At 39.4% G+C, this 17,725-nt stretch overlaps 2 protein-coding genes across 2 annotated transcripts; one reads left to right on the top strand and one right to left on the bottom strand.

The window, feature by feature from the left end:
* Positions 1-2,136: 2,136 nt before the first annotated feature.
* Positions 2,137-4,504, bottom strand: LOC147855047 (uncharacterized). The gene is made up of 2 exons (XM_087331780.1): positions 3,880-4,504; positions 2,137-3,596 (listed from the first exon to the last, which is right to left on the bottom strand). Exons 1-2 carry the CDS (start codon positions 4,425-4,427, stop codon positions 2,279-2,281), a joined length of 1,866 nt encoding a protein of 621 aa, XP_087187906.1. The 5' UTR covers positions 4,428-4,504; the 3' UTR covers positions 2,137-2,278.
* A 7,389-nt stretch (positions 4,505-11,893) lies between these two features.
* On the top strand, positions 11,894-15,617 carry LOC147855046 (pentatricopeptide repeat-containing protein At3g09040, mitochondrial-like). Its single transcript, XM_087331481.1, has one exon. The coding sequence runs from the start codon at positions 11,944-11,946 to the stop codon at positions 14,305-14,307; it is 2,364 nt and encodes a 787-aa protein (XP_087187607.1). The 5' UTR covers positions 11,894-11,943; the 3' UTR covers positions 14,308-15,617.
* The last annotated feature ends 2,108 nt before the right edge of the window (positions 15,618-17,725 follow it).

The following is a 17,725-nucleotide window of genomic DNA, read 5'->3' as shown; positions in this document are numbered from 1 at the left end:
CATGCAGGATACAGGGGAAGAGGGAAAGAGAACCCAAAGAAAACAGTCACGAGAAGTAAGTAAAGAGCGAGAAACCGGAAGAGAATGCCAAAACCTGTATGAGAAAGAGAGAGAGGTACCATGGATGTAGACAATGATGGAGAGAGGTCGGCAAAGAAGACTGTGTCTGTGGGATGATGATGATGATGATGATGATGATGACTTTCTATTTCTAGTAGTAGTTGTAGTAGTCCATAAGAATGGAGAGGGGGAGAGAGAGAGAGGAGGGAGATAGATATGTATGTATACATATGTATGTACATAAATATGTATGTACATATGTATGTATAGAAAAGGATGGGGGGTAGCCCACCCATCATCTCATGAGATGAGATGAGATGGCATGGCATGGCATGGCATGGCTCGTCTCTAAGTTCTAACTACTACCAAATCATAAAGATTGGACACTCCAGGACTCGTCCTCGAGGGCGCAAGCGATCTACATAATAGAAAAGTGCGCCATCAAAAGAGCTGATCGGCGACAGACTCTTGCCACTAGGAGGCTCTGACTCACGGTTAGCCTCTATCACCGGGAGCCCGACCAACTTAGGGCTGGAGCTTGACTCAAAAACTGACATCAAAACCTTCCACACAAAAAAAGAGCTAGTAAGTGTAAAATAAAAATTTGCCATCAAAATCTTATATACCGGACGATGTCGAGTAGCGAACGGCTTCGACCGTGTCGTGCTTCGGTCTTTTCCCTCAGCCGAGTCTTCATTCTTCCCCGACCTTTGTTCAATTCCATTGGACGCCTAGTCTCCGTCAAGTGGACCCTGTTGCCCACAAAATAGACTATATTCCTTTGTAAGGCCTCTTGGAAGTCTTCATACTCTCTTCGTAGGTGGTTGGGGTTGCCACACCACATGCAGCTTTTCGTAGTTGCAAGACACCGACCTTGAGGTGGACGACCACCTTCTCTCACCATCTTAAACCTCCAAATGGTGCAAAACCTCCAGATGACCTTGCCACACCACATGCAGCTATCTGGAGGTTTTGCACCATCTTAAATGGTTGATCCTTCCACCACATTTGTTGTAGGCCCTAGCCCCGAGTTATCTAGGATCCTCTTTTCAGGGGATCTAGGGACTCCGGCAAGGTACGTCTCTTTTCTAGTAGGCATTTGCCACTTGTGGAGGTTTCATCGTACCATTGATGTCACTTGTCGAAGCGGTTGCATAACCTTCTTACCATGGATTGGGCCATGGAGAGCCCATCTCCGTTCTCAAGTAGGGAGTCGACTTCCTCCCTGTCTTGCAATTCCACCACATTGAGAAATAATAGGACTTTACTTGTGTCAAGCACTATCATATGAGCGTCGAGAGGTGAGTGAAACACTTCTCAAATTCTTGGAATATCGTTATTGTGTTTCTCCCATTCCCAAGGAACTCAATCCAATCCATTAGGTCTTTTTTGGTCATCCTTAAGGAGTCATCTAGGTCATACTCTTCAAGCGACCCTCTCTCGAAGTCCTCCAAATCGCGGCTCACCACAATCATCTCGAGTATCTCTCCATGGAGACTCAACGTCACCACTCTCGTAAAGCCACACAATTGCTTTGCTTCAAGGATGTCCCTCATCAACATCTCGACTTTATACATCTCTAGGTAGGGCGAGACATCCTTTCCATTGAACCGACCCGTCGTCCTGATGACCATCTCCATGGCTTGGTTTAGGCCGGTCGTGTTCTCCCTTTCTTGCATCATCTTGTCCATGGTCGTAGCCATCATTGTAGCGAGATGCTCTCCTTGCATCTCGATTTTTCCCTTGCCTCTCTTTCACGTCAATTTGTTTGTTTTTTTTAGGGAAAAGTACCAAGATATCCTTGGAAGTTCGTCTATTTACCATAATGCCCCTTGAAGTTTCAAATTTACCAAACTACCCGTATGTCCAAAAAATTACACTTTATAAAGCATGATCCATTCCAATTCCTTAAGAGGTTTTCATCATAATCTAAGTGTTTTCCCCTCATTTTCTCTCTCTTCTTTCCCCCCCCCCCCCCCCCTCTCTCTCTCTCTCTCTCTGTGTTCTTTTCTTTCTATCTATCTCCTTCTTTTCCTACAAAAACATGTAGCTCATATATAGTTCATGAAACATGAGCATGTGAAAAACATAAATTTATTATTTAAATTTTAGAGCATGTACAACCGGTTTCTTTCAAATACGAGGCAATTGCATCATTATCATGTTCCAACAGAATTGATGATGTACAACAAATACAAGTATGAGCAAGCACAAGTAGTCATGCCCATTTGCCAGCACCTGCAACTAGGGCAAGCAATCGGAAGAATGTAAGGGCATATGGCATGATCCTCATGGTTGTTTGTCCTGTGGATGAAGAAATAATCATGTCAAGCGCCTCCACACCCAACCACCATTGCAACAATGCGGCGAGAAGCAACAACCACCGGAAGATGGTGGTAAGCCAATGTCGCCCCACAACGACGATGATGGTGTCCACTTTGCAAACCCATATCACAGCTATTGCTAAGCTTGCCATGTCCATCATTGCACATACCAATGCGACGAGCCCCCACAATGTCCTTCTTTCCGTTGCTACCAACGACGTGAATGTCCACCGATTTTGTTTCGCTAGCTTGTTGATGAATGGAACGGACCACACAAATGCATTAATGCAACTAGCAACTAATGCAAAGCTGCACCCTAATAAGAGAGCCCAGTTTGTTGCGCCGACTAGGTAACTACCACCTGTGGGATGGAACCATGGAACTGCGGCAACTGCACCGAGCCACATGACCACAACCAATGTTTCAGGGAATGCGCCCGTCCAGAACAATGTTCTCCTCGGTTCGCATAGCACAAAATTGTCTTTGCGCTTGAACACGACAAAAGCTCGTCTCTCGCTCTCCACGCCTTGCACATTTGCTTGCTTTACGAAGAATTCGAGTGGCAGCTTGGTGGCTGTGCTGTCGAGGATGTAGGCTCTCATGGTCCGGCGTGCCAAGAGGATGCTCGAGAATGGGTCGGTTCGGAAGAGTAGGACGAGTACGGAGGCGACGAGGAATGAGCCGAGGCGGGAGAGCCAGATAGGGGAGTTGCGCATCGTTTGTGTAGACTCTAGCTCTGAGGGCACCCCTTCAAGAGCTCTCTTGTAACTATGAACGAATGCATTGGTAGTACCGCGGTCACTGGCGTCTCGGGTTACACTCGCTTGTATTAAGGTTTCGGACCATTTTAAGCCCTCGCTAGTGTCGCCCTCGACTAATATGAACCCACTCATGCCGTCTACGTCCACATTGAGATCTGAAACACATTTGATGAGGGCGATCGCACCTGGAGTGTCTGTTTGGGCACGCGATGCACCACTTGTGGCGATCTCCGGATCCGCAATAATTCCCTGCGAGTTGTACAATGTCTTCGGATATCCGTGACATTTGAAAAAACAACACGACTGGGTGATGAGCGCGTCGAGATCATTGTCAAGCCGGATACATGCGCCCTCAGCCACTTTGGAGAGATGCTCGGCGACACCATCAACATGACTGAACACCAAGCATTTGCATCGCATTCCGGTGGATCGGGTAGTTGGGCAGTTGCACCTGCTCATAAGACGCCATCAAACATGATTGAAACACCAAGCATTTACATCCCATTCCGGGTGGATCCACGCATTGGGCAAGTAGACCAAGCATTTTAATTATAGTGTAGTTGGAATGGTTGGGGCTGGTCAGGCCAAACATGCAGCATAGATGTTAAATGTGTTATAAAAACACATTGTGAGTGAGAAAGTTTAGCAAGAATACCTGGTAGAAAAAAAGGGTAAGAGCTATTTGAATCTGTGTTCTTTTACTAGATTGTTTAAATTGAGTGAGCACAAAGTACCTGGATGGCTCTTGTTTGCTAGCACGGTGCAACCAATGAGCCGGGATGATGTCCACCGTCTTCCCGGACACGCCCGAATAGTAGCCGAACATCTGGCGTGCACACACGAGAGACGCCTCCTCCACAATGACCAGCGCTTGGCTGCCCAAATGCAAGCTTGACAAGGTAATTCCTGAAGACGTGTGCCACGTTGATCCCGGTATAATAGAGTCCGGTGTGCTAATGGATGTTGATTTCGGCACTAGTGTCCGGGTGGATAGAACTGAACGGTTGCCCCTTAAGAATGTGAGGAGGTCCCGGGTTCCATTCTCGGCATCGAGCCGGCCCCTCATGATAGTAATGACGAGTGCCGTGAGAAGACCGAGGGCCGTGAGGCCGGCATCCAAGAAGTTTGCGGCATCGGAAAGAGCTAAGTTGTTCTCGGCTTGTGCAGCCACTAGTACCAACCCCTCCAACCATAGCACACTGGTTATGATGGCACATCCTACCATTAATATTTCCTTGCTCCATGTAATGCTACTACTACTAGGTGTCCTCATAATTAACATGTATATTCATTGGTTAGTCACCTTGGCTCAATGTAATACCTATCTTTTAACTTCTCTATATAGTCTAGAGTCTAGACATTGCGAGACACTAATGATTGAACTTAGGACTCGTCTTACTCTATTATATGTGAAGATGGAAATGTCGTTCTCGCATGTGAAGCCAAAGACTTTCCTTAAAGTTGTGTGATGATCGAGGTGCAAGCTGGCCTATCCCTTATAGTGTAAGATATTATGAAGTAATATGATGGCTATATTCATTTGGTGAAGAAGTCATGGGTGAGCTTCTTATCTTGCGAGCTCATAATCTAGTCAAGATTATTTTACGTCAATGAATCATGCATGACTTTAGTTCTTATATAGTCCAAATGGCAAGACACTGTTGAGCTTGGACTCATCTTACTCTATTATATGTGAAGTTGGGGATGTCATTCTCGCGTGTGAAGCCAAAGACTTTGCTTAAAGTTGTGTGATGATCGAGGTGCAAGTTGGCCTATCCCTTGTAGTGTAAGATATAACTTATGCATTTCTTCAGATGATACAATATATCTACCTGTCTTCACCATAAACTAGAACTACATTTAAAAGTCACATAGATGATTGTGTCCATAAACAACGTGCTAAAATTATAGCCTTAGCTTATATTGAGAAATCATAGTACATTATCAACACAAAGGATCATTGTTGATTGTCATCATGGTTTCCAACCCCTTTTATTAAAATTATGATGTTTTGCTCCCCATACTAATAATGGATAAATATGCAGCTCATAGGAAGCATTATCTTACTTCACAAATTATTGAATCTATTATTTTATTGCTCCCCATACTAATAATGTAGAAATAAGTAGCTCACAAGAAGCATTATCCTACCTCACAAATTATTGAATCTATTATTTTATTGCTATTCTATGTTTGTAATTTGTTAATTGTCTTGGTAACTTAAAGCAATATCTACCCTTCAAAAAGTGAGGTAGTTGATACAACCATAATTATCAATGAACATAACGTTTGTTTGTATAGAGTTTATTGCAATGCATTCCAAAATTGTTTTGATGTGTTGGACACATATGTATACATAACGTGAGAATCATAGATTGACACATGCATGATATTCGTGATATTTTCCTTGTGTGATATTTGCAATAGTCGAGAATAAGAAATGGCCCCAAAGAATATTATAAAACCATTCGTTTTGCAAAATAAATATAATTAAAATGAATTCATTCACTAAAAAAAGAACAATCACTTATTAATAGATTATAAAAATATGATTAGTGTTAAGTCTCCTATTTATTGGCGACTAAAAATATCCCCTTTTTATTGTGAAATAAAAATATGATTCGTTTGGGAGGCCCCATGAATGCGAATATCTCAAAATATGTTGGGAATGTTCCATATTTAACAATCTTGAAACAAGCCACCATGACCACCCAATGACCCTTCAACTCAAAAAAAACATTTATTTATGTTTCCTAGAACAATAAAGTCTTACTATAAAGTAAATCATTACAATGCTAATAGAACTACTTTATTTAAGGTTCAAAAAGCTTTAAATATTTTGACAATCCATCGGTCAAAAGCTCAGCGTGTTTTCTTTACATAATATTGTTATAAAGTTGTTGCAAGGCTACTCATAAGACTGATGTGATATAGAAAGAAGATTGGTATTCCTGCCATTGCAAGTAAAAGGGAAGCTCAATGTCTAGAACACATTAAAAAATACATTCTTTTTCCTTGCATAACACCTATAAACCTTAATAAACTAGGTTCGATTATGCCCATGGCTCACAAATCTAATCGAGAATTTCATAGACTACTACCAAATTCTGTGCAATTGTGACTCACATGAAACCAAAATTTTAGCGCAATTTAGCATTTAATACCAAGGCATATTATGTAGTCTTTTCATGAATGTGATTGACTACATATATCCTTGGATGCAAACTACTCCATGTAAATGCCATCCATATTCTCGTAGGGATCCTTGACTTGGATACATAAAGGATGAATCCTCAATGCCCCGTATACGTTATAGTATGTGGTTATAATGGGTAGCATGTAATCTAACTTCTCACAAACTTACCATGATGAAGTACAATGTGATTCCTCTCATCATCCATGAATCATTGTGTGATTGTAAAGATCTAAATTGATTATAGGAATCAAACAAGTAGCAAAACTTTCCTACTTAATCAACTAACCCGAATCTTCGGCCGTTGACTCTCATGAGGTCTTTCACTATCTCATTCCATGGAATGAAAACACATTGGTGTACCTTGGGAAATTGGTCATCAATATATGCAAAGAAACCTTTAGTAATTTCTTTGCTACGAGGTTAAGAACCCACTAAATGACCAATAATATAGGTATTTGAAGGACAAGGATAGCATTTCTGAAAGGGAAAGACTGATGTGCCTACTTTATGGAGTGTCACTTATGTCTTTTCATAAAGATTTGTCAAGTGTACGATTTTGTTGAGAAAGCTAAGAATTCCAAGGGTCGACCCCCCAATGAAGATGTTGACAACATTTTCGACTTGTAAGTGCAATTCATGATGCTTGGAGAATGCCATTACCTATGTTGGTGGCTAGGAGGGATGGATGATGCATTTTGACTAGTTGATTGATTTTGTTCTTGACCTTGTTCCCAATGTAACTATTTCTAATTTTTCCTCGAGGGTACTTACACACGCTTTGATTGCTTCCTTAATAGACATGAAAAATTTGATTGCTTATACCGTCTTCAAAACTTTGGTTAGTTAAAGAACATAATTCCCTAATCACTTTGATTTCATTCTCAATTTTTAGTTGGCATCTAATTTGCTCATATGATCCTGCAATAGCAACTCAATACTCTAATGGTATGCCAATTTCTACCATTCTATTCCAAAGCTCACCTCATGGTCCTATATCAAATGCTTTATTAAAATCAACAAACCAACAATAGAGCCTATTTCCTTATAATCAACTTTCTTCCATAATTACCCTAAATGTAACTAGATGATAGTTAAGGGCATGAACATAATTTATCCTCGTGTGCAGAATGCTACCATACAAACTACCACAGGATAAATTATGTTCATGCTCGTAACAATGATCTACCGTGTAGTGTTTTGGTCTAAAACATGTTTACCCAAGTGCTTGTTTGTTTTGACTTTCAACCCATGCACTTACCTTGTGTTCCATGATAGTGTTATACAATTTAGCAATAGTTGAGCTCACCATGATAGTATGATAATTTGATACTTGATTATTATCACCTTCTTTAAAAATTGACTTACTCCAATTCGTGAGTCAATCATTGAACAAACCTTGTTTAAAAACGAGCCTTACTATGATGAATTACACGTGCGCAATTACACAACAACAGGTCGGCCTATGCATGCGTGAAGAGCCAAGATGGGAGGAATTCCATCCAATTCATCACAGTAAGGCCCACCCATGAGCATAACCAGAACTCCCTCAAAGGCGAAAACCAAGAGGATTTTTTATGTGGTGGAACGGGTCGGCCTATGCATGCGTGAAGAGCCAAGATGGGAGGAATTCCATCCAATTCATCACAGTAAGGCCCACCCATGAGCATAACCGGAACTCCCTCAAAGGTGAAAACCAAGAGGGACCACATAAAAAATCCTCTTGGTTTTCGCGTTTGATGGAGTTCCGGTTATGCTCATGGGTGGGCCTTACTGTGATGAATTGGATGGAATTCCTCCCATCTTGGCTCTTCACGCATGCATAGGCCGACCCGTTGTGTAATTGCGCATGTATGTGTTACTTGAGCAGGAACATGGTTGCCTTGGACTAGGGAGTGTTGAAAAGATGGAGGAGACGAAAGGGGAGTACATAGAAGAAAACGACTCGGAGAAAAAAGATGTTGAATGAGGTTTTTGAAGGATTGACTAGTCGAAGAAACTTGTCAAAGCCGATTGATGGGACAAATGTTGTCGATGTAGAATTTGCTGATGACACAAGTTTGTATCTGGATGGTCAAAATAATAATCTACAGAAAATGTACATAGTAGTGCAAACATTTTGTATGGCTTCAGGTGCATCAATTAATTGGAATAAATCAGTGGGTTTTTGGGTGTCGTCCAATTCCACAACTCCACAATGGAGTCCTCATCCAGATTTCTGATGGATTCCCAAGGGCACTTCAATTAGATATTTGGGATGTCAAGTAGGTTTGAATATTTCTTCAGAAATTCAGGTTGCTTCTTTGTTATTGAAAATCAGGAAAAACTATTGTTTTGGAGTAAAACTAAACTATCATTTGCGGGTAGAGTGATAGTTGTTAATCAAGTTTTGTTGTCTATTCTTTGGTATATTATGTCATGTTGGAGTTTTTCAAGATCATGTATGGGACAATTACAAAGATTGATTCGAAATTATGTGTGGTATGGTAATGATGGAAGTGATGCCGGGGCAAAAGTCTCTTGGTCCACAATTGTTAAGCCATTGGATCAAGGAGGATTAGGGATTGTAGATCCATTACAACAGTCCAAAGCTTTGATTGCAAATTTGGTGATTCGAGGATTGTTGCCAGGATCGGAACCTTGGAAATAATTGTTGTTTTATGAATTGCAAAAGTTTTGTCCCAAAACTGGTGGAGATTGGAGGCCTAGTTTTAGATGGGCTTTTATGGAACATAATAAATTGGTTATGGCCACAAACTGGGAAGAGAGATTTGCTCGATGTGTTCTTAATGCATGGAAAGATATTTCTCTTGATTTAGTTAAGACATTGCCAAAAACAAAATTTGAATTCTGTAGACAACCCCTGATTTGGAATTCATGGTTGATTGACCAGAGAGGGCAGATGTTGGGAATGCGTACTAGATGTGCATGGGCCGAATTAGATTGTGGACCAACAGAGTCTATAGGTGCATGGACAACATTTCTGTCTAAACCTATAGATCAACCAATGATACTAATTAGTAATATAAGGGGTGGGAAGATAATGTATTCTGCAATACAAAATGCCCTTTTTAATACTCAGATGCAAATTGGATTTGCTACACATAAGTGGATGGGTTTATTTACTCCATTGGATGTTTTAATTGGAGTTAAAGCCTATATTGGGGAACAAGAGTGTATGAGTTTTGATGTACAAGATGATGGTTGGCTAATCTTTACACCTAAGGAAAATTATTTGTTTAGGTTTTGTTTGCATAAAGAAGTGAGGATGATTGCAAATGATGGATCAAATTGGGTCTTAGACCTGGATCCTCAAAAGGTGAATTATTTTTGGAGGATTTGGATTATGGAAAGGAGACCAATATCTAGACTAACTTGGGATCCTAGAGAACTGTATTGGAAGGTGTAGGTGCAAGATCACATCAAATACATGCCATTCTTTCAGTATTCTATGACAATTGGTAGGAAAATATTAGGTGCTAGATCATGGAAAGTACCAACTGCAAATGTTGTTTGGAGATGAAATGGACTTTCTCCACAACATCTCAAACAATTTTGGAAATGGCTATTGGGTATAAAGATGAGTAGGAAAATTGTTAATTTGTTTTCGATGGTCGTTGGTTCATAATGCTATACCAATTAATGGGTGGCGAAAAGGAAATGTAGACAATATGTGCCCTTTTTGTATAGATGTAATAGAGACCGCTAAACATTGTTTGTGGAGTTGTGATTTTGCTCTGGACATATGGAAACGAATCATAAAATTATTAACTCTAGTATATCCTACAACAGTGTATACATGGGGTGCGGTATTATGGGCGGTGGTACATGATAAACCTATGGTATATGAACAGGAGGAGGTTGTAGATGCTATTGTGATGAGACATGGTTTGATGGAAAAAAAATTGATCACTCTAAATCCACAAATACAAACTGATAAACCTCAAATATGGCAATTGGTAAGTAGTATTACAATTTGGTATATTTGGAAGGCTCGATGTTTGAAGGTATTTCAAAATGTGACTAAAAGACATGCCCAAATAAATTTAGGAATTTGGATAGAGATTGTGCATAATCTCAGAGGGTTTTTGGATAGTATAAAAGGTAATACGCATCAAGCAGAGCTTAAGCGTTTGGAGTTTCATGCCATTTGGGACATAGGTATATTCTATAGATGGCGTTTTGATAAGGTGAAGTGGTTCACTCAACACCAAAGTATTTATTTAAGCCGATGGTTAGAATTTAGAAAAACATAGGGGATTGATGGTATATCTTGTATGTTTAGCCTTATGGTGTTTTCTAATACTAATGTAGTATCTTTTTTGGGGAAAAAAAAACTTGTCGACTCGACTAGTTGAAGGCTCCTTATTCGAGGAATCGACTAGTCGAAGAACGACTAATCTAAGGCTCCTTAGTTGAATAAACTTGTCGAGGAATCGACTAGTCAAAGAAACCTTCTAGCAGAAGGAAGGTGCAAGTCAAAAGAATTAAAGATGATGAAGGTTAGAGACAAACGGTGAGGAGAGACATGCATGTGGCTTCATGGATCAATGAGAGATGTGCATGTGGTTTAAGGGATCAATGTATAGTCCATATGACATGGTGCCTTGAACTTGTGAGTCACACACAATGGGTGTCTCAAAACCATGTTGTCCCTCCCTCCCGCCCCCCTTGGTCCATACATTTGTCATGGACGTAAATACTCACATACATTTAATGATAGCCGAATTGATGGGACCATTATAACGCATGTCACTGCCAATTAGTGACACTATGTGTATAGCCTGGTTGATAACAAACCATAACAGATAAGAAAAACCCGTGTCTTGTTATCCGGCTCCAATGATGCCTTTACTCACAAAGACTTTGAAGAAGGAGGATACCTCTCAAGGATCACAATCTTTTGAATTCAAGGCCTAAAAACTACAGATAAAGGGGTCACCTTTGCTTGCGAATAAATTGATGTCTCTATACACAACGTTCCGCTCATGGAATTGGAATTGGAATCAAAATCGTCGGAATCGGAATCTAATTTCTAAATATAAACACAAAGGGGCATCTGGGTGAATAAAGAGAAACCCAAGGGTGCCTTGTCAAGATTTGTTTTGTTTCTAGTTCACGGATCGCAATCTTTTGAATTTGAGGCCTAAAAGCAACAAATCAAGGGGTCACATTCGCTTGCGAATAAATCGATGTCTCTGCACACAATGCGCCGCTAATGGAATCGGAATCTAATTTCTAAATATAAATACAAAGGGGCATCTGGGTGAATAAAGAGAAACCCAAGGGTGCCCTGCCAAGATTTGTTTTGTTTCTAGTTCATGGATCGCAATCTTTTGAATTTGAGGCCTAAAAGCGACAGATCAAGGGGTCACATTCGCTTGCGAATAAATCGATGTCTCTGCACACAATGCGCCGCTCATGGCATCGGAATCGCAATCGCAATGAGAATCGGAATCTAATTTCTAAATATAAACTCTAAGGGGCATCTTGGTGAATAAAGAGAAATTCAGGGGTGGCCTCCCAGGATTTGTTTTGTTCTAGTTCATGGATCGTCCCTGAGTAAACTTCTTAAGCTCGAGAATGCAGAGTAGACACGGAGTTCATGCTTCCACAGCTATGGAGAAGAACAGAGCAAATGAAGAGAACTTCATCAAGCTTCTCCTCCCTCTCAGCTCCAGAAACCCATTCCAAAGACGGTATGCGGAGAGAAGATGTAGGGTTTGGCCATGTCATCGAGACTTTGAAACGATATGGACACAACAAATCCTTGCAAGAAGGAAGAGCTATGCACTCTCAAATCATCATAAGGTATGGGCAAAACCCTTCTTCGTTCCTTGCAAATTGCCTTGTCCAAATGTATGGCCTTTGTGGCTCCACTGAAGATGCAAAGAATACATTTGCTCGAATCATAAACCCTAATAACGTATCATGGACTGTGCTCATTAAAGCATACAGTCAGAATGGCGAAGTTTCAAAGGCGAGAGATGTATTTGATAAGATGCCACATCCTGATGTTATTGCATGGAATACTATGATAGCTGCGTATGCTCAAAACGGATGTTGCCAAGATGCCATTGAACACTTTGCTGAAATGCAAATATGTGGATCAAATCCATCAAATGTCACTCTCATTTGTGTCTTAGATGCATGTATAGACATGCAAATTGGGTATAAGATTCATAATTCGATCATCGAATTCCACTTTGAAGATGATATTATAGTTGGGAATGCCCTTATTACTATGTATGGAAGATGTGGCGAGACACATGAAGCTGAAGGTGTTTTCATGAAAATGAAAGCAAAGAATGTTGTCACATGGAGTGCATTGATTGCTGCATATGTTCGTAATGGTCAAGACAAAAAAGCGTTGGAAATGTTTCATGAAATTATGGTCTCAAACCTTCAACCTAACCACATTACTTGTATATCTATAATAGATGCATGTGCAAACTTGAGAGATTTAGTGGAAGGGCAAAAGGTTCACATGGTAATTATAGGATGTGGGTATGAAAAGAATCTCCCTGTAGGTAATGCACTTGTTGATATGTTTGGTAAATGTGCTAGTTTACCCGATGCAAGAAATTTATTCAGTAAGATGGATCGGCCGAATGTGGTAACTTGGAGTGCTTTGATGGGGTCTTGTGCCGAAAATGGAAGCTTTAAAGAGGTTCTATATCTCTTCCATCGAATGCAGGGGTATGGCATAAAGCCGGATAGAATTGTTTTTCTTAGTGTTCTCGATGCATGTGGAAACTTGGGTCTTTTAGAAGTTGGACAGGCTATTCATGCTTCAATTATAGAGAATGGCTATGGCAATGAGCTCATTCTAGGAAACTCCCTTATCAATTTCTATGGGAAATGTGGACATATACTTCATGCAAGATGCGTGTTTTGTAATTTACCAATGACAAACGTAGTGACCTGGAGCACTTTAATTATAGTTTGTGCTCAGAGTGGTAATGAGAAAGAAGCTATCGATCTCTATTGCCAGATGCAAATGAAAGGCATAAATCCTAATGTGGTAACCGTTGTATCTGTTCTGGAAGCATGTAGAAATTTGAATGAAGGCCGAATACTTCATCATGCCATGGTTTGTGATGAACGTGATGAAAATACCTCAGTTGGAACAGCCCTTATCAGTGTGTATGACAAGTTTTACAGTTTTCATGATGCAAAGAAGACTTTCCAGAGAATAACTGAACAAGATGTGGTATCTTGGACCGCTCTATTAGCAACATTTAAACATTTAGAGCATGACAAAGAAGCCTTGGATCTGTTCTATGAAATGCAGCTGGGTGGATTTCATCCAAACAGTGTCACATTCATTTGTGTGCTGGATGCTTGTGGCTGTCTTGCTGCTTATGAAGAAGGTAAAGAGGTTCATAATGCTATATTAAACTGTGGATGCAATGATGATGAGATCGTTATCAATGCTCTTATCAACATGTATGGGAAGTGTGGAAGTGTTACTGATGCAATTAGTCAGTTTTCTTTGATGAATAGGCGAGATTTGGTTTCATGGAATACAGCACTTTCAGCTTGTGCACAAAATGGATGTACAAAAGAAGCTATGAATTTGTTCAAACAGATGGGGCGACAAGAGATTGAGCCCAACGAAGTTACCTTTGTTTGTATTCTTACAGCATGTAGTCACGGGGGTCTAGTAGAGGATGGCCTAAGATACTTCTTCCTTCTAAGCAAATCCTATGGTCCACTTCTAAATGAGGAGCATTTGGCCTGTCTTACTGATCTATATGGCCGGGCAGGTCAGCTAATCGTAGCAGAGCAGCTCTCTAAATCTATGGCATGTGAACAACTTCTATCAGCTCTGTCAAGCCTACTTGGGGCATGCAAAATTCACAATGATATTGAGCGTGGTTTTTCCATAGCGATGAGTATGTTCCACTTGAATCCTGAAAATGCCTCATCCTATGTTGATTTGTCAAATATTTTGGCTGCAGCATGATAGTTGAGACTTGATAAGTGCCTACATTCAATATTCTCCATAAACCAAAGTAGAAATTGTTCCATGGATACTCATGATGGAAAGAGTCGAAAGTTCACATAGCAATGTGTACGTTGAATCCTGAAAATGCCTCATCCTATGTTGATTCGTCAATTATTTTCACTGCAGCATGATAGTCAAAAACTTGATATGTGCCTACATGTGATATTCTCCATAACCAAAGTAGAATTTATACCATGGAAAGTGAGTCTGAAAAGATTCACAAAGTTCACAAACCAATGAGTATGCTCACTTGAATCCTGAAAATGCTCAGCCTATGTTGATTGAGCGAATATTTTGGCTGCAACATGGAAGTTATAAACTTGATATGTGCCAACATGCGATATTCTCCGTAAACCAAAGAAGTTGTACGAAGTTGTACCATGTATATTCATGATGGAAGTTGGTTCGAAAAGAGTTGAAAGTTCACGGTCAGGGTATTATCTATACCCTTAATAACTAGTACAGCCCTGTGGCTTCAGAAAGGGCAGACATAAAAATGACAGTGGTAAACTAATGCAAGAAAATAAAGTTAGCATTCACAAAGAGATGGTAACGAAAATGGTAAACTACGATCAGATCATCATGAGTATTATGTCCTAGTTACTCGTATTTTAAGACCCACATTCAAATACTATGATACAACACTCGGAAGCTAAGGATTGTTTTTTTCTGAACCAATGGGAGGCCACCACACTGAAATGATAAGGCTCCTAACACGCCTTGTGACCTGTCCTAATTGTGAGACCTTTGGTCTATGGTGAAATCATAGCCATGCAAATTGTGTGTAACCCTTGTCATTGTTTAGGAGGAAAGATGGATAGATTGATGAGACCCTAAATGTGTACATCAAAGATGGTCGAACACCCTGTCAAACAAATTACCAGAAGGGATGGTCCATCAGCTGCTATGAAACATGCCTATTGTCCCAAACCATGGACATGACCTCCATGCTCCTATATTGGCATAGCAATAAGCTTTGATAACCTATAAGGATAACTGTTTCACTTATCCTGTCAAGCATGTGTGCACATAAAAATTGTGACACATTATTACCTCTTCTTTGTGAATGTCTTAATGAATTAGTATAGATGCTATAAAGGGAGGATTTAGCAGGTAAAGAAGTTATTGATGAATTTAAATGTGAGGACTGTTATGCAAGTGCCAAAGAATACTCAAAATGGGCACGGAGACCTATGACCATCATGATTCATATAAAACCATTTTTGTAACAATTACCTCTTGAATTTTCCTACAATAAAACATTGGTATATTGAGCTCGGCACCCTCCCATTAGACTTCCTAAAGAGAACACCAATATCTTATTACATATTGAAAAGTCTCATTATAATAACATCGAGTCATAGAAAAGACTCATATCTATTAAGTTTGGTTGATTATGAAATGTGCTTCACTTGCAAATGGGTAAGCCCAAAAACCCAACAACAAGGATATGACATGTTGGCCAACAAAGTAGGCTATTAGGTGTTGAATTGATGTCTCACTTTGAGTTTTTGTAACCATGTTTTTGGTTGTTTAGGGGTCATCATGTAGTAGGTTCATATCCCATCCTATAGCAATATCAACTTTGGCAAACTAGAGTAGGCACCCTAAAAGGATTGCTTTTTCACTACACACAAGCTTTGTGCCCTTCCATTGTGGCCTCTATCAAACGATGCAAATCTTGTTACATCATACATAATTTAAATTCTTAAAACCAATAGTGTGCCTCTCCCCTAAAATATGTTGCTTTTTCTCTACTCAATGTCATAAGAAGGAATCATGTGAATAATCGTGTAGACAAACTTGAGAATACAAAGAACATGACTTTGAGTGCTAAGTTTCTACACATCAAAAACATTTTGCTACAAAACGACAAATCTTTGTTTTCCATAAATGACACCAATTCTCTATGTTTGAATATTGATATAGTAGTTTCCTCATAAGTAGTACGATTTGGATGAAGAAACTTGGCAATTGCTTGCCTCTTTGCTTGTGTGGTGTGGTTTTTGGGTTACAAAGCTAGATGTGCTTTGCATTCATGAAATGAATGCATTGAAATTGGCTCGTACTTTTGTGAAGGTGATTTAGTTAGGGCAATCACATAGTTGAACGAACAAAACTTTATCCACAATTTAAGGTGGCTAATAACTAAACATTTTGCAAAGAGAAGATTAAGGTTTAGACATATTCACACCTTGTAGAATAGCACCATTTTTGTTGAACTCGCCTACTTCTAATACTCTAGGTTACGATTAAGTTTCTTGAACTGAAAGTCATCACATGATTTTATTCTACTGATAATAGTGGACCAAAACAACCATGATCATGGTTATCATCTATGATTTTATGTGTATTGTTGCAAGTGGTAATTCATGTTGAAGCCAAGGGCTCTACACTTGAACAAAGAGGAGAAAAAAAAAAGGGAATAGATAGGTACAAACCTAGAGCACAAAACAAATAATGTTGGCCTAGGTTGAATTCTAAAGAGTACCATGATGGTTTGGTTTCTAAGTAGATAATCAACACAAATGATCAAAGATCAATCAATCTACATGTTGTTAAAAAACAAGCACCTCCCGTAGAAACATCGTATAGAGACATGTATACATTGGTGGAATACAAATATGCGTTAGTAAGATCGTGTGATAATTGAACTAACATAGGGGTATTTTACTACAACTAATTTTGAGAACACAGGGCCATTTTTTCGATGCTTTTCTCCGTGTCAAAGTATCACTTAGGCATTGATACTTCTGGAAATTCGAGTCATATTTTCTTTGAGTTTCACACAATCGATAAGTGTGAGACATATGTAATTGTTTGGTATATTGGGCACCATGGGGTTTTAAGATCATTGGAATATATGTATGTATGTATGATCATTGGAATGTATGTATGTATGTATGTACGTATGATCATTGGAATATATGTATGTATGTATGTGTGTATGTATGTATGTACGTATGATCATTGGAATATACGTATGTATGTATGTATGATCATTAGAATATATGTACTTATGTATGTTAGGGACATAGGTTAGAGATGGCTCTCTATTATGATGGATGTTCCATTCATAGTATGAACCATAAGTTCCATACGTGCATTCTCATTCGAGAATGTTGCAATCGTTCGAGTATGGTAAACACCCTTGAAGTATGGTAAATACCATACTTTTTGTATTCATTACTTATTATATGGCAAAAAAAGAAAATTAAGGTAAGAAAGTTAAAGTAAAAAGTGTAAAAAAAAAACATAAGAATGTTTTGATAACATACGCATTCGTATGGAAAAGAATGGTTTCCAATGCATTCGAGTATATTACGTACTATGGAACTTCCATTACATTATTATTAGCACACTTCTTAAAATTATC

Source organism: Azolla caroliniana, unplaced genomic scaffold (genome assembly GCF_043228905.1).
Source record: "Azolla caroliniana isolate FFs.n. ecotype wild unplaced genomic scaffold, voAzoCaro1.0.p SCAF_15, whole genome shotgun sequence".
Classification (NCBI taxonomy): domain Eukaryota; kingdom Viridiplantae; phylum Streptophyta; class Polypodiopsida; order Salviniales; family Salviniaceae; genus Azolla; species Azolla caroliniana.
The sequence above is the reverse complement of the archived record's forward strand: the minus strand, read 5'-3'. Positions and strand labels throughout refer to the sequence as shown.